General features: G+C 40.7%; 1 protein-coding gene across 5 annotated transcripts in view; it reads left to right on the top strand.

Moving 5' to 3' along the window:
- Nucleotides 1–22,051, top strand: part of MTM1 (myotubularin 1) — a 183,024-nt gene that overhangs the window by 98,350 nt on the left and 62,623 nt on the right. For all 5 annotated transcript variants that reach the window (XM_070290605.1, XM_070290603.1, XM_070290602.1 and 2 more), the window contains exons 2-3: nt 18,476–18,548; nt 20,280–20,352. In XM_070290605.1, the coding sequence (XP_070146706.1) occupies nt 18,486–18,548; nt 20,280–20,352 (136 nt within the window). In that variant the 5' untranslated portion in view covers nt 18,476–18,485. The remainder of the gene's footprint in view (nt 1–18,475; nt 18,549–20,279; nt 20,353–22,051) is intronic.

The following is a 22,051-nucleotide window of genomic DNA, read 5'->3' as shown; positions in this document are numbered from 1 at the left end:
AGTTGAAGGGTAATAATTGAAAGTAAAAATAAAAGTAACTCAATCAGCTCTTGTTCCCTGCCTTCAGACCTTGGCTGCACAGGATGCCTTTCTTCAGCTTGTGATAACTGTTACATGTTGCTATCTTGTCCTTGGGTGTTTTGTGAGAAGGAGGCCACTGTGTGCTTCCCAGAGCCTCTCCCAGTGTAATGGGCTAACCCTCAGGCTGTCCTGCTTTCACCTTCAGGGGGTGGGGTGGGTCATAAAGGGGATTCTTAGCATCAGGCGGTGGGGCTTGAAATGCCCTTGTATGACCCTCAAGTTCCTTGTGGCCCTGGGATGACTTAGGTGGGGACAGAGCTGTCAGGGTTCATTCCAGCAGGCCTGGAATCAGCCAGCTGTTTGACTGGAAGAGGAACTGTCCCTACTGTGCAGCAGTGCCCCTGGTCGAGATGGGTCAGTACCATCCATGCATCACCATGAGAAGAAAGAAAGATTTGCACTTGGTTTCACTGCACCCGGGAGGGTGCGATCCTTGTTGCTGTGGCAGGAAGGATAGAAGAGCCCTCAGTTGGAGTTCCATTTTGAGCTTCCTGGTCCTGTGTTGCCTCACACAAGGCAGTGCTGCTGGGTCTGTCGGAGCGAGTGGGAGTCCCAGATGGAGGGCAGTCAGAGCTGGCCCCCACCTCTCTGTAGCCCTTGGTGTGAGGCTTAACAACTGATTTTTTCAAGTTGAGGCTGAGTGTGACCCTGATGGCCATTTCCTTTCTTCGCTATTATCAACTCTGAAGTGATGTGATCCTTTCTCCAGAGCCTCCCATCAGGCCTGCTCCACAAAACAGTTTTTCCTTGCTGATAAAATTGTTCTGATGCCCCTGCCCCTGGGAACTTAGGAGATATGCAAACTCTTAGGCCCCCGCAGACCTGCACAACCAGAATCTGCAGGTGAAGAAGATCCCCAGCTGATCTGTATGTAAATTACAATTCGAGAAGTGTGGTCTGAGTAGCAGTTCGCATCCCGGCTTGCTTCCTGATCCTTTGGGACTGACCACGCTGTTCATTTGAAAAATAACTCAAGCCACATGTGTCATCCGTTTTCCTAGTAGCCACATCAAAAAAAGACAGATGAAGTCAATTTTATAATGTATGTTATTCAGCCCAATATATCCAAAATATTATTTCAACATGTAATCAGTATGACAGAGAGATGCTCCCCTCGTCTTATTTGCATGAAGTTTTCGAAATCCAGCATGTATTTTACATCTGCAGCAGGCCTCAGTTTGGACTAGCCATGTTTCAAGCTCCGCTTGCCAGTGGCTCCAGCTTTGGACAGCGCAGCTTTGAGAGATACATTTTGGCCTTGGTTTGCTGACGATGTCATCAGATTTGCTGTCGAGCCCGGAAGAGCAGTTGGAGCCTCCGCTGCCTGGGTAGTAAGTTGCATTGACGGTCGGTCGCTGTACTCATTGCAGAGCCCTCTGCCTGGTGTGCTCTTCCGATCTCATTTGGATCCCCACTTCTTCACCGAGACTTCCTCTCTGGGCCTCAACTTGGTAAGGTATACTGAGAAGTTGTGGTCGGCAGAGGTGAGGAATGCAAACTTCTTTCTTGGGGGCATCTTCAAAGGACTCAAGGGACACTTCTTCTCTGGCTCAGCGGAGCCCCCAGATGGATGCTCCCTTTTGCTGTGGGCCTGCCACCCCATGGTTTGTCCCCCTGACTGCTCATTAGAATCACCTGGAGAGCCTTAAGGGCCCAATGTCCCAGCCCCATACAGACATTCAGATTTATTTGATGGGGCTGGCGGCGAGGGGTGATAGAGATCAGACCTCCTCATTTTTAAAAAAGTCTTCTGGGAGATTCTGGCGGGCCACTCAGCTCCAGAGCAGCTGTCCCCAGCTTCTCTAGCGCCGAAAACCGGCGGCCTTGGGGCTGAAGTGCAGATTCTGACTCTGAGGGACAGGGACGGGCTTCCTCTTGCAGGCAGGTGACAAGGATGCTGGCAGCCGTGCTGGGACTCCTAGGAGCCTGTGCTCCAGAATCACTGGAGGGTGGTTCCCAAACTCCACGTTCTCTGGCAGCCAACCTGGAGATTCTGATTCAATAGGTTTGAGGTGGAGCCCAGGATCTGTAGTCGAGAAGGCATGATGTTTTCTGAATTTCACCACAAAGTGTTATGGCCATTTTTTTCACGAGGGGGGAGGGTGTTTGCTGCAAATGGATGTTGAGGTCTTTTTTTTTTTTTTTTTTGGATGTTGAGTTTTATCAACCCGTTTCTGCCTATATGGAGATTTGTCCCTGACCCTTTAAACCGGTTGATGCGATGGGCTATCTTAAGGGATTTTCTCATATAACTTGGTAGCATTAACCAGGTTTGCATGGCTGGCATAGATGTTATTTCTTACTGCTGGGTTGGTTTGGTAATGTTTTCTTCAGGATTTTTACATCTGTATTTGTGAGTGAGATTGTGCTTTAATTTTGCTTTACTGTCTTTGCCTAGTTTAGTACCTTTTTGCTAGCCTTATAAAGTGAATGAGAGCATTCCCTTTTCTGGTCTCTGGAAAACTGTATAAAATTGGAGTTGTTTGTTCCTTGAATATTTAGTAGAACTTGCCCCAGAGCCAGCCGTGCCTGGTGCTTTGGTGTGGAAATCCTTCAAACTAACACTTACTAGCTGCCATGTCTGTAGTTACATCTGTCTTTTCATTCTTAAATCTTCATTTTGTTTACTTGTGCCTTCTCCTTTTTTTCTTGATAAGTCTTAGCAAAGGTTTATCGGTTGTGGTTATGCAGTATGAGGTTTGTCACTGTGTAGAAAAGAATCAGCATAATTATATTCTCAAGCTTCTTTCTGATTAACTTTAATGAAACTGCATAATCTGAAAGTCAAATTTATATCAAGGTATATTCTGAAAAGCTTTTGTTTCACTCATGTCTCCTGCCAGGCATGCTGTTTCTCCTAGCCACTCTAATCAACGTTATTAGTTTTTAGTTCATTCTTCTATGTTTCTTTTGCAAATTTGAGCTGGTGTGCATGCACAGACACACACTCATTGCACTTCCTCCCTTTTCTTACACCAAAAAAAGCATGCTACATACACTCTTCAGCCTCTTGCTTTCTTCACTTAAACCCTGGAAATCTCTCTACTCTACATTTTCTCCTTTCTTCTTTCTTTGGATTTATTTTGCTGCTTGGATGTTTCAAAACATAGTCTTTTTACTATTATTTAGTTCTAATATGTTCTGATTTCCATTGTGATTATTTCATTCACCTGTGAGTTGTTTAGAAGTTTGTGTTTAAATTTACAAATACGTTTTCTAGGTAACTTTTTAAAAGTGATTTCTAAGTTAGCTGCATGATGGTCAGAGAATGTGGTCTGAATACTAGTAGTTCTTTTAAGTGTGTCAAGGGTGGGTTTATATAGCTAAGCACTGTGTGGCTGGCTGGCTTCTTTCATTTAGTGTAAAGCTTTTTATATTCATCCATGTTTTGTCATTCGTTGTGTATCAGCAGTTTTGACTTTCTTTTGCCAAGTACTATTCCGTAGTATGGCTATAACAATATGTCTGTTCACTAGTTCATGAACGTGTGAGTTAATTCAGCGTTTTTGGCAATTATGAATGTAAAGTTGCCATGAGCATTTGCTTACAAGTCTTTGTGTGGCTTCATGTTTTCATTTGTCTTGTGTAAACACTTAAATGTGGCATTGCTGGGCCATATGCTTAGGGTACTTTCTTGTACTTTACAGGAAACTGTCACCCTGTTCTCCAAAGTGTCTGTGCCAATTTGCATTCCCATCCCAGTGGCAGAGTCAAGTATGAGAGTTCTGCTTGGGTCACATTTCACTAACATTTGTTATTGTCTGTTCTGTTAAACTGCAGCCATTCCAGTGGGTGTGTAATAGTAGCTTACTGAGGTTTTATTTTGCATATTCCTAATGACTAATGATGGTGAGTATGTCTTCATGTGCTTTTTGACCATTCGTATATCTTCTTTGATGAAGTGTCTGCTGAGATCTTTTGCCTGTTTCTTATTGGATTGTCCGTTAGTTCTTTATGTATTTTGGATACAAGGCCTTAATTAGGTAATTTGCAAGTATTTTCTCCTGGACTGTGGCTTACTGTTCCATTTTCTTAGCTGTGCCTTTGAAAGAGCAAAGATTTTTAATTTTGATGAAGTCCAGTTATTGGGTTTTTTCTTTTATGGTTTATGCTTTTTGTGTTCTCTAAAAAACTTTTGCCTAACATAAGTTCACAAAGATTTCCCCCTGTGTCTCCCTCTAGACTTTTGCGGTTTTAGCTCTTTGTTTAGACCTGTTTTGGTAGGTTGACCTAAAGGTGGTCCTGCAATTGCTGCCCCACCATGTTTATACCCTGTGTATGCTTCCCTTGAGTATGCAGCCTTCTGAGACTTTTGAGCAGAGGATGAAGTTAAGACATGCCTGGCCTTCTGACCCACCACCCATACAAACCGTGAGAAAATTAACGTGTTGTTTACAGCTACTAAGTTTGTATGCAACAGTATAAAACTAATACTTATGTGCTTCATTTCAAGTTAATTTTGTATGTTGTGTCAAGTAAGGGTCAAGATTCACTTATTTCCATATGAATGTCAAATTGTTCTAGCATCATTTGTGTAAAAGTCTAGACCATTGACCATTCCTAGGACCTCCAAAAGATGGACCTAATTCTGGACTCTATTCTGTTCTGTTCATCTCTATGTCTAATATTAGGCCAGAACTACACAGTCTTGATTATTGAAGTATTGCAAATCTGGAAATTGGGTAGTGGAAGTACTCCAAGTTTGTTCTTTTTTTATTTCCCATCCATCAAGATTATTTTGGCCATTCTTGGTCCTTTGCTTTTTCATATAAATTTCAGAATCATCTTGTTGGTTTCTATGACAAAGCCTATTGGGAACTGATAGAGATTGTGTTGAATCTATGGATCAATATTGACGACATAACAATATTGAATCTTCCCATCTGTGAGCATGATATGTTTGTCCATGTATTTAGGCCTTTAATTTCTCTCAGCAGTGCTTTATAGTTTTCAGTGTATGGATCTCGTGCACATTTTGTTAAATATGTCCCTAAATATTTCATTTTTATTTATGCAGATGATATTTTTATACTTCAGTGTTCATTTGTTCATTGCTAATGATACAAATGGGGCTTCCTTGGTGGCTAAGATGAAAAAGAATCTGTCTGCAGTGCAGAGACCTGGGTTCAATCCCTGGATCGGGAAGATGCCCTGGAGAAGGGAATGGCTACCCACTCCAGTATTCTTGCCTGGAGAATTCCATGGACAGAGGAGCCTGGTGGGCTACAGTACATGGAGTCTCAAAGAGTTGGACATGACTGAGTGACTAACACTTTCACTTTCCAGTGATACAAATATAATTTTTAATGTTGATAATGTATATCATGCAGACTTACTTACTTTGCTGCTGCTGCTGCTAAGTCGCTTCAGTTGTGTCTGACTCTGTGTGACCCCATAGACAGCAGCCTACCAGGCTCCCCCGTCCCTGGGATTCTCCAGGCAAGAACGCTGGAGTGGGTTGCCATTTCCTTCTCCAATGCATGAAAGTGAAAAGTGAAAGTGAAGTCGCTCAGTATGTCCGACTCTTAGTGACCCCATGGACTGCAGCCTACCAGGCTCCTCCATCCATGGGATTTTCCAGGCAAGAGTACTGGAGTGGGGTGCCATTGCCTTCTCCGTTACTTACTTTACTTATTAGTAAATTTACTAGTTCTAGTAGTTTTTCTGTAGTGTTCTTAGGATTTTTTATATGAATGATCATGTTGTCTGCAAACACAATTTCAATTCTTCCTTCTAGTGTTTTATATATTTTATTTCTTTCTCTTGTCTTATTAAAGTTGCTAGGATCTCTAAAATATATTGAATGCAAGCAATAAGAGCAACTAACCTTGCCTTGTTCCCACACTTAGTGGGAAAACATTGCATCTTTCACCATTAAGTAGTTAGTTATAGATTTTCCATAGGTTACCTTATCTATTCCTAGTTTGCTGAGATTTAAAAAAAATTATTAGATGCTGAATTATGTTTGTAGGAGTATGTCTCAGATATAATCTTCAGGAAGATAGTATACCTCAAGAATAGCCCTGTTGACTACATATCATCACATTCATACTTTTATCAACTACCAGTACCCAGCTTTTTATCCTTGTGTTGATAGTAGAATTTCCAACTAGAGCCTGGGAATTCTTTTTTTTTTTTTTTCTATACAGCAGCATATGCAATCATTCCTCAGTATTCACAGGGGTTTGGTTCCAGGACCCGTTGTAAATGTCAGAATCCGTGGATGCTCAAGTTGCATAATCAGCCCTCCATATCTGTGGGTTATGCATCCACAGGTATGGAGGGCCGACTATATTGCTCCTTCAAAAGCCATGGCAATTCTGTATCAGATTCATATGTGTCATTTTTAGGGTACTGGAATTTCTTTACCTTCTTTCTTTACCAGTCTCTTGACACTGCTTTTGGTTCCTCTTCATCTCCTTGCCTTATTTCTGCCTTTTTTCTTAGATTATTTCTTCTATATCTATTAAAGCTTTCTACCTGCTAATAGTGCCAAGTTCTTGATGAGTGTGTGTGTGTGTGTGTGTGTGTGTGTGTGTGTGTGTGTGTGTGTGTGTAGAGCAGGGATGGATAGCCGCTTGTATTTGTGGCTGGAATAATAGGTAACTGCCCCTAGTAGGAAGATACCATTGTCCATGCTCTGAGTCACCGCAGGTCTCTTATTTATTTATTTTAATTGGAGGCTAATTACAGTATTGTAGTGGTTTTGCCATACATTCACATGAATCAACCATGGGTGTACATGTGTTCCCCATCCTGAGCCCCCCTCCCACCTCCCTCCTCATCTCATCTCTCTGGGTCATCCCAGTGCACCAACCCCGAGCACCCTGTTTCATGCATCGAACCTGGACTGGCGATCTGTTTCACATATGATAATATACAACCGCAGGTCTCTCTTTCTGAAATTCCAAGGCTTTTTAATGAAGCCAGTCTTTGTAGATTCCCTTTTAGACACTCCTTTAACTACTATGGCAAAGGGCCTGTTGCCCAGGCTACTAGTCCTGCTGCTGATCTCTTAACTTTCAAGGTCAACTTGCCCTTGTATTGATAAATTAGGACTAATTAAGGAGTATGAAGCCCAGCATTTTTAACAATTGGGAGACCCTAGGCAACATTGGAAAACCCAACTTGCTGCTTTTTCTTCTAGCCCTTGTAGAGAAGGGACCGATAGCTCCAAATCAAAATTATCCAACCCATTTGGAACTCTTCTTTGGAATTGCCTTCAGAGATTGCAACAACTTTTACAAAATATCCTGTGAGTAAAGACTTGGCATTTGGCTTCGAGATAAAACCATTTTGTGCCTCCTCTATTAAAAGAGAATGGGCACTCGTGCTGTGGGAAGCATTGTTTTTTGTTTAAAAATTGAGATATGGTAAAAGTTCATGAGATGGTGTCTTATGTAGCTTTAAGCTCTAAAAGCAATTTCAAAAGAATTGGAAGAATATTTTTCATAGTGACTGTGTTGCTGGAATAAGTGCATACCATCCAAAGGGACAACTTCGTAGAATAACTCATCTAGCTACATGTGCTCTGATAGACATTTTGAACCCTCATTAAACTTTGTCTTTCTTTTTAAATATAGTTTGAAAAGACTCTTTCATGATACAGAGTACTACTGCAGTTAAACAAGAGGGAATATACTGCCTCAGGATCTCACAGACATGGATTTGTGTGTGTGTGGTGGGGGGAGTTGCTGTTTGGTTAATCATGCTTAAAATGAAGGCTAATGTTCTTTTTTGTGACCATCAAATTTTATTACATAGAAATGGAATTCCAAAAAAAAATTTTTATTCAGCTGTGTAAGCAGGAGGCATAACATTTTCATTTTTCAATTTGATCATCAATTAGAGAATTTAGAGCAACAGACATCTGTTAGTGGGTATAGTGGGGATGAGGACCAGGCTGCCTGGGTTTGATTTCCAGCTGCAGACATTTTTAGTGGACACATTTAACCTTCCTATTCTCAGGGTTGGGTGTTTTCATATGAAGGAATATTAGTAGTTGGCTTATGAGGTTGTTGGCAGTATCGAAGGAGTTCATCTGTGCTTAGAACAGTGCCTGGCACATAGCGGATAATCAGTAAATGGAAACCAGTTTGCTTTGTGTATTTAACTCATACCTATTCATTGTCTTTATTGCTGTTTAACTTGTCTTATATTTATTCATCTTCCCACCTCAGTTGCTAGCTCCTTGGAGACTTATCTCCATTTTCTTTTTAGAATTTCTCACCATGCTCTGGAGTTGTTTTTGTTGTTGTCGTTCAGTTGCTAAGTCATGTCCAACTCTTTGCGACCCTATGGACTGCAACACACCAGGCTTTCCTGTCCTTCACTATCTCCTGGAGTTCACTCAAACTCATGTCTGTTGAGTCAATGATGCCATCCAACCATCTCATCCTCTGTCACCCCCTTCTCATGCCCTCAATCTTTCCAAGCATGAAAGTCTTTCCAGAGTCAGCTCTTCACATCAAGTAGCCAGAGTATTGGAGCTTCAGTTTTAGCATCAGTCCTTCCAATGAATATTCAGGGTTGATTTCCTTTAGGATTGACTGGTTTGATCTCCTCGCAGTCCAAGGGACTCTCGAGAGTTTTATCCAGCACCACAGTTCAAAAGATGGGGAACACATGTACACCCGTGGCAGATTCATGTCAATGTATGGCAAAACCAATACAATATTATAAAGTAATTAGCCTCCAAAAAATTACTTAATTTAAAAAAAGAAATTAAAAAAAAGAAGAAAAAGCATCAATTCTTCAGTTCTCAGCCTTCTTAGTGGTCCAGCTCTCACATCCATACATGACTACTGGAAAAACCATAGTTTTGACTAGATGTGCCTTTGTTGGCAAAGTGATATCTCTGCTTTTTAATACACTGTCTAGGTTGATCATAGCTTTCTTTCCAAGGAGCAAGAATCTTTTAATTTCATGGCTGCAGTCACCATCCACAGTGATTTTGGAGCCCAAGAAAATACAGTCTGTCACTGTTTCCATTGTTTCCGCATCTATTTGCCATGAAGTGATGGAACCAGATGCCATGATCTTAGTTTTTTGAATGTTGAGTTTTAGGCCAGCTTTTTCACTGTCTTCTTTTACCCTCATCAAGAAGCTCTTTAGTTGCTCTTCACTTTCTACCATTAGAGTGGTATCATCTGTATATCTGGGGTTGTTGATATTTCTCCCAGCAATCTTGATTATATAAAACAATTCTCCAGATTACCAGCAACCAGCAGAAGCTAGAAGGGACAAAGAAGTTTCCTCTCTGCCTTAGAGCCTTCCAGAGGTGAGGTGGGGTGGGGGCATGGTCCTGCCAATGTCCTGATTGCAGACTTGTAGCCTCCAGAACCGTGCAGGAAGAAATTTCTGTTTTAAGCATCCAGTTTGTGGTACTTTGTTTCAGCAGCCCCAGATACCCATCCATTATTTTGTCTTTGCCCCGCTTGCTGCTTGAATTAGAGTGTTGACAACCCTGGGATTTCATTTCATCTCAAATGGTAGCATTGCCTCCATTTTCATCCATTATCCATCTTCTCCACATAGTTTGAAACTCTGATCTACCAGAGAGATGCAAAATGTCATCAAATAGATAAATACTGTACAGCACAAGAAGTGAAATGTTAGGAATTTCTGCAGTATACAGAGAAATGAAACGTGTGTGTTGTGGGTGTACGTGTGTACATGGGCAGACCCATCCTCTGTCATGAAGCGGGTACCTAAAGACCCGATGCCAACACAGCTCTTGCTTCTCTTCCCAGTGAACATGCTTGAAAGGAATTGGGCCAAATGGCAGATTGTCATCTCCAACCTTCTCTCCTCTCTTTGTTTTTCTAGACATTGCACATCTGCTCTTCAGTTTCTTTCTGATCCTTCCCCTCTAGTGCTAATTCCCATTGGATTCATTGTCAGTGATGCCCTGTCTGGGAAGGTCCGTGGGAAGTTCAGTGTTCTGAACTGGCACCTTCATCACTGATATAGCTGTGGCTCTTCATATGGGTTTTACCTTCAACAATTACCATTTTAACTTTTGCGTAAGAAGGTCCTTTTCAATTATAAATCGAAAATATACTTTTGGGGAATAGTTTCTCCTAGGGGAAAATAGTTCGACCAAATACAGTTCTGTCATGGAGCAGATGGATCAGCTGGGTTCCTGCGTGAGTTTGGGAATTGGCAGGTGGATGGGGAACTTGATCTTGTTCCTATTTTAAAACTTTGTTTACAGGCAGGTATTTGGTGGTTACAAAATCCATTGGTGAATTTAATGATCTGTTTAAATGTATGTATATTTTACTAGGTTGCCTTTTTATGTTAAAAAAAAAAAAGTTAACCTGATGGTAACTGGCTTTCCTAATAGTTGCTTCAGCATACCAATTTCAAGTTATGAAGTGTTTCTAAAGTTACTCTGTTCCCTGGCCACCACACATGCCACTGGAGCCAGTCAGCTGTCTTGAAGATGTGCCATTTGTCATGAGGGGACCAAGAAGTAGGCTGAATGGATCAGCTCAGATCTATCACTAACCACTGGAGAAATGATTCAAAATGCATTCTCACTGATTCTGAATTGTGTATTTTTTTAGCCAAAAGGTCTTTGAAACATTTAAAGAAGTGGAAGTAAGTGTATTGTGATCTTTAAAATGAATAGTAAATATTAAAATGACACAAAGAGTGAGTTTCTAAATGAAATATGATTTAACATTTTGTAATTTCCAAAGAAGAGTCATGAAAACAATATCCCTTGAGTCCTGAAACAAATCGAGAGGCTCTAACACATGTATTGCAGGTGTCTATTTGGACAATAAGCCACTTACAATTGATGGGGGTACCCTTTTGGAATAACTATAGTTGGACCTACTCTGATACTTCTGGTGTATTTCTGTATCCTTGAGTCAGAATAGAAGGTAAACAGGCAAGATCTCCATGTAGGGAATCCCTGGGCTAGGAGTCAAGTGTTTTCTTTTTTTAATGGAAGCAGGCATGCTTTGAGAGTAACCTGATTTAAAGCTGTCCAGAGCTTTGTCAAGATTAGATGGATTATCTTAGAAAGCAAATGTATGTACAGAATGGTTAGGCAGTGTTAGATAGCATATATTTTATGGAAAATCCAGCCTAGTGTGTTAGCACCACTTTGAGAAATGGCTTCAAAGCATCTCTTTCTACGAGGAAGGGACCTGGTGTTTGAGTGCCTCTGCTTTGCCATCTACTGTTCCAGCATTTTACACATTCCTTATCATGACTCGATGAAGGTAGGTAGTATCATGCCCCACATACAGAGAACTGCAGTCTGTCCAAGATTGAATGACTGTTATTAATCGAGTGACAAAATTGGGATTTGAAAGCCAAACTGGTCTGAACACAGAATCCCTTCCTCTTTTCAACTGTGTCACACAAATTTTGCAGCTGGTCATAGTATGTTTTTGCAAGGTATAAGCTGTGAATGGTGGGGTTAATGGCTTATATGTTAGTTTATAAGGGCATGATTATTATTTACTTTGGCTGAAGAAAGTTCATTTGGAAATACTTTAATAGTTGAAGACAGAGTGGCAGCCCATTTTTGTAAATAAAATCATGCTGGAATACGGCCACACCCCTGTATTTCCGTATTGCCTGTGGCTGCCACAAAGCCTAAAATAGTTTCTGGCCCTTCACAGAAAAAAGTTTGCAACCCTTGTTCCAAGAAAAATGTATAAAGGGATTTCCCTAGCAGTCCAGTGGTTAAGACTTCACCTCCCAGTGCAGGGACTGTGGGTTTTATCCCTGGTCAAGGGGCTAAGATCTCACATGCCTCATGGCCAAAAAAGCATAACATGAAAACAACAGAAACGATATTGTAAAAAAAAAAAGTCAATAAAGACCTTAAAAATGGTCCACATCAAAAGAAATCTGTAAAAAATGTATAAGATGAAATAAACTCCTACTTTTGCAGATCATCGTTTGTCTTCATGTGGGATGAACAAGTATAGAGGTTGAATTGATTGTACCTGGTCTCTAAATTGCTGGGGCGTGAACAATTGTCTTTGGTTCAGGGTGGTTTGTTTGAGGGCATCTCAACATATCTTTTTCATTTCTTGCTCTGAGGTGGCCTACAGTCAGAGCAACTTTAATGCAAAAGTCAGCATAACTTAGTCTTGTAAAGCCTGTCCTGCATTCAGGTGCAGAACAGAAGTCTGCTAGTGGTTCTCACTGGGGGCGAAACTCCCCCTAGAGGCCAAATTGGAAACGAGGGGGCAGTGTTTTTGTATCTAGGGTAATTTGTATTGAAAAGTAGGTTATTATCACTGTCATCTTATTTCTCCTTTATCCTGGAGGTCAGCCATTATATTGATGATTTTTTTTAAATTGTGGCTTTTTTAAAAAAAATTATGGCTGGGTTGATAATATCCATGACTTTCATTACAGGCTAGCCAAAGGGGCTATACAGAAATTGGAGCATTGGGTCTGGGAGTATTGAGCAGCTCTGCCCTAAGTATTTAGTGTTTTCTTTTTTTCGAAACGGACTTCCAAGTCAAGAATGCTCTTTTCGAAAAACCTGGAATTCTGGCCTCAGTAGCTGTTCACACATGACTTCTTGCTCGCTGGCAGCCTTTTGAAGTTGGTTTGCAGACTAGGTAGGTTTCCAAAGCTTTCAAGGGAGCCTCCAGAGAGAGATCATCCTTTAATTTTATTTAAACAGCAATATAGAGTGAGAAAGCACAGCGAATAAGATCCAAAGATGATGGCCTGTGTGCCTTTCCTCACGGTTTGTACATGGCGAGTGCAGGAAAACCCCTAATCAAGGGCCATTGATGGCAAATTGGTGACCATGGCAACTGAGCTCCCCTTGGAGTTTAGATTTTGCTTACAGAAACCCAATGAGGTGAAGGTCAAATTTATTTTCCAATTCTGCTGCTTTGAGATGTTTCCAGTAAGGGTAAAACTGGCCCTCATTTATTTGAGAGTGTTTCTAGTTACATCTGCCGCAGGTGTTTTGTGAAATCCTATTTTCCATATGCAACAGAGAGGGGAGCAGTTTTTAAGTCTGGAAGAAGGACGTGGGGGAAGAGATCTTTGTATCTTAATTTGAAATACTGGGTTGGCCCAAAAGTGCATTCAGGTTTTTTGATACCAGTTTATGAAAATCCCAAACGAACTTTTTGGCCAACCCAATATCTCTTCCAACACTAAGTCTGTAGTGCAGAATGTTAGTTCTTTTTGGTGCAAGTTCTTTATGGTGCTTCAGAGTGTGAGAAGTCTGTGCTGCCGTTTTGATGCGCAGAGCCATGGAGCCTCGAGCATCTTGGTTAACTGAGGGTTGGCTCTACCCCTTTTTTAAGCTTGCATACATTTCTGACTTAAAGGAAATATTACGCAAACAGCAGTTCGTTCATTCATGTAACGAATACCTATTGAGTACCTACTGGCTGCCAGGCACTGTACCAGGTACTGTAGCTGCTTTGTTGTTTAGTCACTCAGTTGTGTCTGACTCTTTGTGACCCCGTGGACTGTGGCCTGCCAGGCTCCTCCATCCATGGGATTCTCCAGGCATGAATACTGGAATGGGTTGCCATTTCCTTCTCCAGGGGATCTTCTCGACCTAGGGATCGAACCCACGTCTCTTGCATCTCCTGCATTGCAGGCAGATTCTTTACCTCTGAGCCATTTGAGTTGAAACTGCAGCATTAAATAAAACAGACCATAATCCTTCTCTTCTGGGGGCTTGTGTTCTGGTATGCAAGGGGTGGAGAGTAATAACAGATTATTTGAAAGGGGGTAAGTGGTAGGGAAAGGAGACGGGTGTGTGTGTGGAAAGAGCAGAGAGACAGAGGGACAGGGGGAAGAGAGGTGAAGGGACACAGAGGGAGAGACAGAGGGAGATACCATGAGACCATTGAGGTTAGTTGTCTTAAATTTAAAGAGACACAACTGAGGCCATGTGACTTTCAGGCTTCCCTGATAGGTCAGTTGGTAAAGAATCTGCCTGCAATGCAGGAGACCCTGGTTCGATTCCTGGGTTGGGAAGATCTGCTGGAGAAAGGATAGGCTACCCACTCCAGTATTCGTATTCTTGGGCTTCCCTTGTGGCTCAGCTGGTAAAGAACCTGCCTGCAATGCGGGAAACCTGTGGTTTGATCTCTGGATTGGGAAGATCTCCTGGAGAAGGGGAAGGCTACCCACTCTGGTATCCTGGCTTAGAGAATTCCATGGACTGCCGTCCATGGGTTCACAAAGAGTTGGACACAACTGAGTGACTTTTTCACTTTGTGACTTTAAAAGGTTTTTAAATGATGCCACCTTTATGTAGCTTTATTTGAAGGGGTTGGGGGTGGGTCCCAAAGATTGCTTGCCTAGATAAGTTTTCTTAACTGTTTTTTAGTCTAAAACTCCTTCTCTCCTGAGATTGGGACCAGTCTCATTAACCTGCTTTCTTTAGAAATAGAAATCACTTGGACGCACTTGTCTGTGGGTGGAAAGGATACTACCATGTTAGGAGACCTGTCTGGAGCTCGTCCTGCCTCAGACTCACGCCAGAGCCTTGTTGCACCCCTTCTAGGCTTTCCTGTCATCTTCTCTGTAATGGGAGAGATGCTTTGTCATTCAGTTATGTTTGACTCTTTATGACCTCATGGACTCTAGCCCACTAGGCTCCTCTATCCATGGGCATTCTCCAGGCAAGACTATGGGAGTGGGTTGCCATGACCTCCTCCAGGAGATCTTCCCAACCCACAGATCAAACCCAGTCTCCTGCATTGCAGGTAGATTCTTTACCATCTGAGCCACCAAGGAAGCCCAAGAATACTGGAGTGTGTAGCCTATCCCTTCTTCAGGGGATCTTCTCGACCTTGGAATTGAACCGGGGTCTCCTTTATTGCAGGAGGATTCTTTACTAGTTGAGCTACCAGGGAAGCCCAATGGGAGAGGACTGGGCTTAAATCATCAGAAGTTTTTTTCAGGATCAAAAAGGATAGAAATCTACCTTTGGTTAGATTCCTGAAATTAGCATATATATAGGGAATTAAGTGTCAATTTTCACTTTAAAGCCAGGGTAGCTCAGATTCAATGTTTTTTAAAATAAAAAGGATTAAAGCTGATCTTTAGGGGTTTGGGGCAAAATACACTATAACCAAAAGGGTACCTGGCCTTTGTAAACTTTGCTGTAGCTTTTAATTATTATTGAACTCCATTTAGAGCAACAGATATTTTATAGATAAAGATATGGATGCTTGATAAGTTCCATGCTTGATAAGTTAGAGCCAGCGCAGGGCCTGTGCTCATCTGTCTAGCACATTTTCCACAGCACTGCTCTGCTTCCCAGGCTCCTAATGAGACAGTATTTTCATGTACTTTTTCAAGAGAAGCTTTACAGCTGGGTCACCACCAGCCATGGCACTATCCTTGTAGTAGTGAGCTTTCTTCCTAGTATTTCTGGGGTCAAGACTAATGTGTAGAAGAATCGCTTATGGCATCAGTATTCAGTTATTATCCTCTCATTATTTAAAAGGATGCTAATAATTTGTTAACAAATATACCAGGCACTGTTCTAAGCCCTTCAGTATGTTGCTTCATTTTGCCCAACTGTGCTGTAGTAAGATAGAGGTAATAGCAACCAAAGCCCAGAAAAGTGAAATAATCTGCTCAAGGTCAAATATATGAATTGCAGAGTTGGGATTTGAATGGAGTCAGCTCAATACCCATGCTGTCCAGCTTCACGTTGCTCCAGCTTGTGTACTGTCCATTGGAACCCTTCAACAAAGAGAGGTTCACTGATGAGATCTGAAAGCAGATATCATCATGGAACTAACCCATGTTACTCAGACCCTTGGATTTCTCAGTTCTGCACTCAGTTCAGCTTTTAATAGTAGCAGTTTCTAGGATAATGCTACATATGAAGGCTTTAGACATAAAGACAGCACATTATTTGATTCCATTTATATGAAATGTCCAGAATGGGAAAACCTGTAGAGATAGAAAGCAAATTTGTGATCGAGGCCGGGGGAATGGGGAGTGACAGTGACTATTAATGGGTATGGGGTTTTGGGTGGCGGTGGTGAAAATGTTCTAAAATTGATTGTGGTGGTGCAATCCCATTAAGTTGTTCACTTGAAATGGGTATGTTGTATGGTATATGAGTTATAGCTCAATTAGGTAGTTAAAAATAAGGAAAAAAGGAAGACTTTCCTCTGTTATATTTAGTTCATTTTAAATTGTTTTTTTTTTTTTTAAATGAGGATTGAAGAAAACAGGAAGATTTATCTTTCTTTTGTGGTTTAGAAACAGACTGGTGAAGACTGAGTCGATTATATAGCCCAGCATTTGAAATGTCTTACATTTACTTGACAGTAATAATTTAACATGTGTTTGAAAATGTTGACTTATAAAAATATTAGAGCATATGATTACTAAAAGTAATTTTATATCTTAATTAAAAAATCCCTGAAATATGTAATATTGTTTAGTTGATAGAATAATTTCAGGGCAGAAACATCTGACTTTATCTATCCAGTCCATCTCATCGACTCTGCTGTCTCAGAGAATAATGGGTTATTTTGATTGGATTTGAATTTATGGTTAGAGTGGTTTTTCAAGGCTATTTTGTCTGAATTTAATTCATTCTAGAGTTATTCATTAATCTTTTTTAAAAAGTTATTTCTAATTTTATATTGTGCTACCTCTTAATAGTATCAGGTTTTTTAAGTTTAGTATTCCTTTGTATAAAGACATATTTTATTTCCCCAACTGTTCATGTTTCAGCCTCAGCAGTTTCCTAGTTCCAGTGTTCTGGGATTTGGTGAACCAATATACAAGGTCACAGTGTAGTGATGTTTCACAGTAGTATGTATTTTGCACATAATTAGTCACTCATTCACCAATTAGCTATGTATGTCATTGTGTGCCAGGAGATAGCCATGACCCAAATGGACTCCCACCCTTGCCCTTGGAAAGCTGAGCTCTGGTGGCGGAAGCTCAGAGTCACTAATCTTGAAAGATTGTTCTCATTTGGCTGTCTCGATGCATCTTTGCCCTGATGGCTACGTTTATCTGCATCTTTTGTCACCTTTCTCAGGCATTTCTTTAGGACACTGACCAGAGGCACACAGCTATCAAATTTCCAAGTTTTGTGCCAAGTGGTAGTAGTGTTCTCCATGCCAGATTTTGTTAGTTGGTCTTTAAATGAGCCTAGCAAAAAAAAAAATACCACTATAAATATTCACAACTGTCTTGCTAAATTGAGTATGGTTTAACCACCAGTGACTTCATATGTATCTCTCTGTCATTAACTTTGATAAATAAAATAGCCAAAGCATTGCTTAGTTTCCTGTTGTTGCTATCATCTTCAAAAGTAACCCTTGGGTTAACAAGGTAATTGTATGTGTTCTGCGTATGATGGTTTCGTTTATGTCTAAAAGAAGGAAAGAAAGTGAAGTCGCTCAGTTGTGTCCGACTCTTTGTGACCCCATGGACTGTAGCCCACCAGGCTCCTCTGTCCATGGGATTTCTCAGGCAAGAGTACAGGAGTGGGTTGCCATTTCCTTCTCCAGGGGATCTTCCCGACCCAGCGATTGAACCCGGGTCTCCAGCATTGTAGGCATATGCTTTACCATCTGAGCCACTAGGGAAGTCATTTATGTCTGAACTGGGATGAATATGCTTTATTTAAATGAAATATATACGTTCCCTAGAAAATGCTGATTAAATCAAATCCTACTAACTTGATTTCCATCAAATCCATGCCACTTTAACTTGCCTTAATTGAGAGAAGACAGAATTATTACAGGGGAAGGAAGTGTAAGTTGAATGGTCTGTCCTTTTTATCTCTCTGCTTGGCTGTCTCTTAATTGTCTTTACAAATTAAGAAGTATGGATGTTTGAAGCCTGTTGCATAATTAATCAGAGAAGGCAATGGCACCCCACTCCAGTACTCTTGCCTGGAAAATCCCATGGGCAGAGGAGTCTGGTAGGCTGCAGTCCATGGGGTCACTAAGAGTCAGACACGACTGAGTGACTTCACTTTCACTTTTCACTTTCGTGCATTGGAGAAGGAAATGGCAACCCACTCCAGTGTTTTTGCCTAGAGAATCCCAGGGACAGGGGAGCCTGGTGGGCTGCCATCTATGGGGTCACCCAGAGTCAGGCACGACTGAAGTGACTTAGCAGCAGCATAATTAATAAACATTAAGTTTTCTCCGATGACAGAAACACGTGTGGTGTCTTCTGCTGAACTCCCCCTTCTCTGTTTCTTCACGGTTCCCTGCACCTTCATTGGAGCCCTTTCCCATGAGCTGTGCTGTGGTTGGTCCTTCATGTGTCTCATTCCTACGAGGGAAACAGCGCCTGTCAAGTGTCCTCCTGTTTGTACTCAATTGCAGCATGTTTGAAATTGCATACAATTTTGTTGATTTCTTGAATTCATTGTCTTTCTTGGTAGAGTTTCCAGTATGGCCTCAGCACCAGCTTCCAAATATAATTCACACTCCTTGGAGAATGAGTCTATTAAGAGGGTAAGTTGAGTTTTCAGATTTATTTATACCTTTCTCTGCATTTCTCTTTTCATATTTGAATATTAGCTGTTCATTCTGGGTTTCTTGAATTATTCATTTCATTATTCATTCACATAATGCAAATTCTTTGATACACAAAGTTTTATTTGTTAACCCATCTCGTTCCATAAAAGACAGACTGCCTTAGGTGTGTTCAGTGAGCTTTGTTTGTAAATCCTTTCATATAACTTCATTTTTGAGAACCTCTGACTTGTGAACCACTGCCAGACATTACATTTAAGATACTAGGGAATCTCTTGCCCCTGAAAGCTTTCTGAAGATGAATTCGGAAGACCAGGGCCTACCAAGCAGGATATTAACATCTTCCTCAATATTGAGGAGGCTTTCCTGCCTAAGAACAATCTGACTTGCCCTCCTAGGTATAAAATGCTCAGCTTGCAAGCACTAAAGCATATTGAAAATTAGCTAGGAATTTTTATTTTGTACCTGAACAAAAAGGGGTAAAACCACTAAAAATCCAACAAAGCCCCCCTCTTTGACAGCTTATCCCTCACCTAAATTCACAAGCGGAACTTCCCCTGTTTCATACTACTTTACATTTGCATAACCCCTGATAATTCTCAGAAGTGTGCTTGTGCAGTTTCTTTCACTTAATAGTCACAAAACTCCTTTGAGGCAAGGATCACTAGCTTCACACATGAAATGATTGCAGCATGACTTTGGAAAACAGCTTTAAAAAAAATGAATGAAAAATAGCGGTTTAAAAAACCCTTTTCCCAAACAGATGTTAGTGATGTGTCTGGCACGTCCTAGAGTGGACACAGGCAGCACGTCATTTGCACTTATCCGCCGGGGTAGCTGAATAGATTGAAAGACTCCTTTCCCAGGCATCCAAGTCACACGGCAAATTAGCCTCACAGAACTCACCGTGGCTTTAGTGGTTTATACTGCCTGGTTGGCAGAGTGGCTGCAGTTAATGAATGAGGATACCTCTAAAGGCAGAAGGCCTAGAGAGATAGTAGAGTCACATGAAGAATTTGTGTGTAGATGGTTTCCAAGGCTCTGGTTGGCTCAAAAGTTCAATGACAGGCCTCCTTGCCCTCTTATCTAGTTACTTACATGAGAAAAGATGTTAGTAAAATAGGAAACCCAGTGTGTAGTAACTGTTATTTTCTGACGTGTGAGAAGATGCTGTAATTACTGTTGCTCAGCTAAGGCCCCATTGAAATGAAGTTTTCATTCCTTCTCTCAACAAAATAGGACTAAATAATATGGAAAAAAGCTGCCACAATATATGTGTATCTATAGAATATACTCAGTGAATTCTGTCTCTTAGTGGGAGATAGTGAAGGACAGGGAAGCCTGGTGTGCTGCAGTCCATGGGGTCTCAAAAAGTCAGAGACAACTTAGTGACTAAACAACAGCATAGAATACGCTTAATATTTACTTTATCACTTTCCTGATCACTGTTAACTGTAAAGCACTTGGAAGGGGTGTTTAATTAATGTCACTGAAAAGTGTGCTAATGTTTTTACAGACTAAAAGTTAACACAGCTAATGAATGTTGAATGCTAAGTTGTATATTTTAGTTGTTTTGATTTTCTGTGCCAGTTTTCTATAATGGTCACTATGTCTCTAATTTTTTTATTTACAAACAATATTTCTGGTTGTTGCTTAACATCCTGTGCATATGTCATGTCCTTACTTCTGATGACACCATTTTGTTTCCAGACTTCTAGGGATGGAGTTAATCGGGATGTGGGAGAAACTCTTCCTCGACTGCCAGGAGAGATTCGCATTACTGGTAAGGCCTGTGAGGTTAGGATTTTCATAGATTCATGAGAGTTCTAGGAGGGCCAGGTGGCTTCAATCCCTCTGACTCTTTTGAAGTCACATTTAGACAAATAGGCTAGCTTTGTTTAAAAGTGTTAATATAGTGAGAACTCTCTGCGTTTGTTTCTTGGTCAAAGAGTTCTCTTGAGCTTCATGCTCTCCATGACAATGATATTTTTTTTCCTCTGTACCAAGTCAGAATTATTTTGGAAAAAAAAATGTGGATTATATCTTTCAAGTCTCTCACTGGAGCTATAAGCTCTTATGGTTTAAGGTTATAAGAACAAACTGGTATTAAGATTTTCCAGCCTATCATGTATCCTTAAAAACGATCAACTTCGAGGCTTAAAGTCCAAGTACTCTCTTCTTTGAAATATAAGGAGACATATTGGTTAAAAATATCTTTTATTTGCCAGGTAGCTAAAATTAGAAATGTTGATGTAACATTCTGATTTTTGTTTTACTTTATTCATTGTAAGTTCTTATTAAGAGGAAGGTATCTACTTTGGAAAGACTAGGTCATTCTGGCTTAATCCAGAAGCACCTGACAGCTTCTAAGCAAAGTGCTGAGATTATGAGCATTAACATTTTTTTAATTAGAGTTGACATCCCCATTTCAGATCCCCATTTGGTGATGATACAGTTACCACTGCTTCAGAGAACCTTTTGGTTTATTTACTAAAATCTGGGTTGTTTAGCTTAAATGACTGAGACCATGGTGCTAATCAGATTAAGGTCATAGATATAATACCTGTATGAATGAATTAGCCATGCACAACGAAGAACTACTCCATGTCCACAGGCTTGCACACATGATCCTAGTCTTGAAAAGGAAATGGGTGGCATGTTTCCATCCTCATTTGTGGATAAGAACAAAGAGAATATCTTACTTTTGATCATCTTCACATATGAAGTTTTAGTTCTGTATCAGTGTTAAAACCTTCACAGAGGTAGTAACTGATTGAATTAGCATGAAGTAGACTTACTGGATATTTTTCATTTAGCACCTGAGGAGAAAGGGGTTTCAAAAATTATTGTAAATAAACAAATGCCGTTAACACATTCAAGGACATCCTTGAAAAATAAGACAAAGATACATTTTATTATAATAATTCTCCTGATTTAGTTTCTCCTTATGTTTGATTCTACCAAAGATATACTAATTTCTTGGCCATCTGTTTCATATCACTTAAATGTGTGACATGAATCTAGCTCCACTCTTCTCTGGACGATTAAAAGAGAAAGAATAGAGTATAGCAACATTTCTGCTGCTGACTTATTAAAAACATCACAATGTTTTGTGTGATTAGAGGTTGGCAAACCTCAGACCCAATCTGGGGGAGAGTCTGTGAGACTGTCCTGTGTGAATTGCCATCCTCTGGTTGAAGCCTGCAGTTCAATAGTTACCTTGACAACCACCAGAAGGTAGCAGCACCAGTACCCTTATTCACTTCTGCTCTCTAGCTGTTAGGGTCTTGTCCTTAGGTAGTGGCAGCATGGTGGGTAAGCTCAGGTGATATGTGCCCTGCCTCCCCCTGTTCTCCCTCAGCTCCACTCTACCTAGCATGGTAATGTAGAAACATTGCCAGTGCTTGCTTTAGACATTTTCAGTGATTTTTTAAATTGTAGTTATTCTTAGCCAAATAGTTTATATTAAAGTAGTGCCATTT

Source organism: Ovis canadensis, chromosome X (assembly GCF_042477335.2).
Source record: "Ovis canadensis isolate MfBH-ARS-UI-01 breed Bighorn chromosome X, ARS-UI_OviCan_v2, whole genome shotgun sequence".
NCBI lineage: Eukaryota > Metazoa > Chordata > Mammalia > Artiodactyla > Bovidae > Ovis > Ovis canadensis.
The sequence above is the reverse complement of the archived record's forward strand: the minus strand, read 5'-3'. Positions and strand labels throughout refer to the sequence as shown.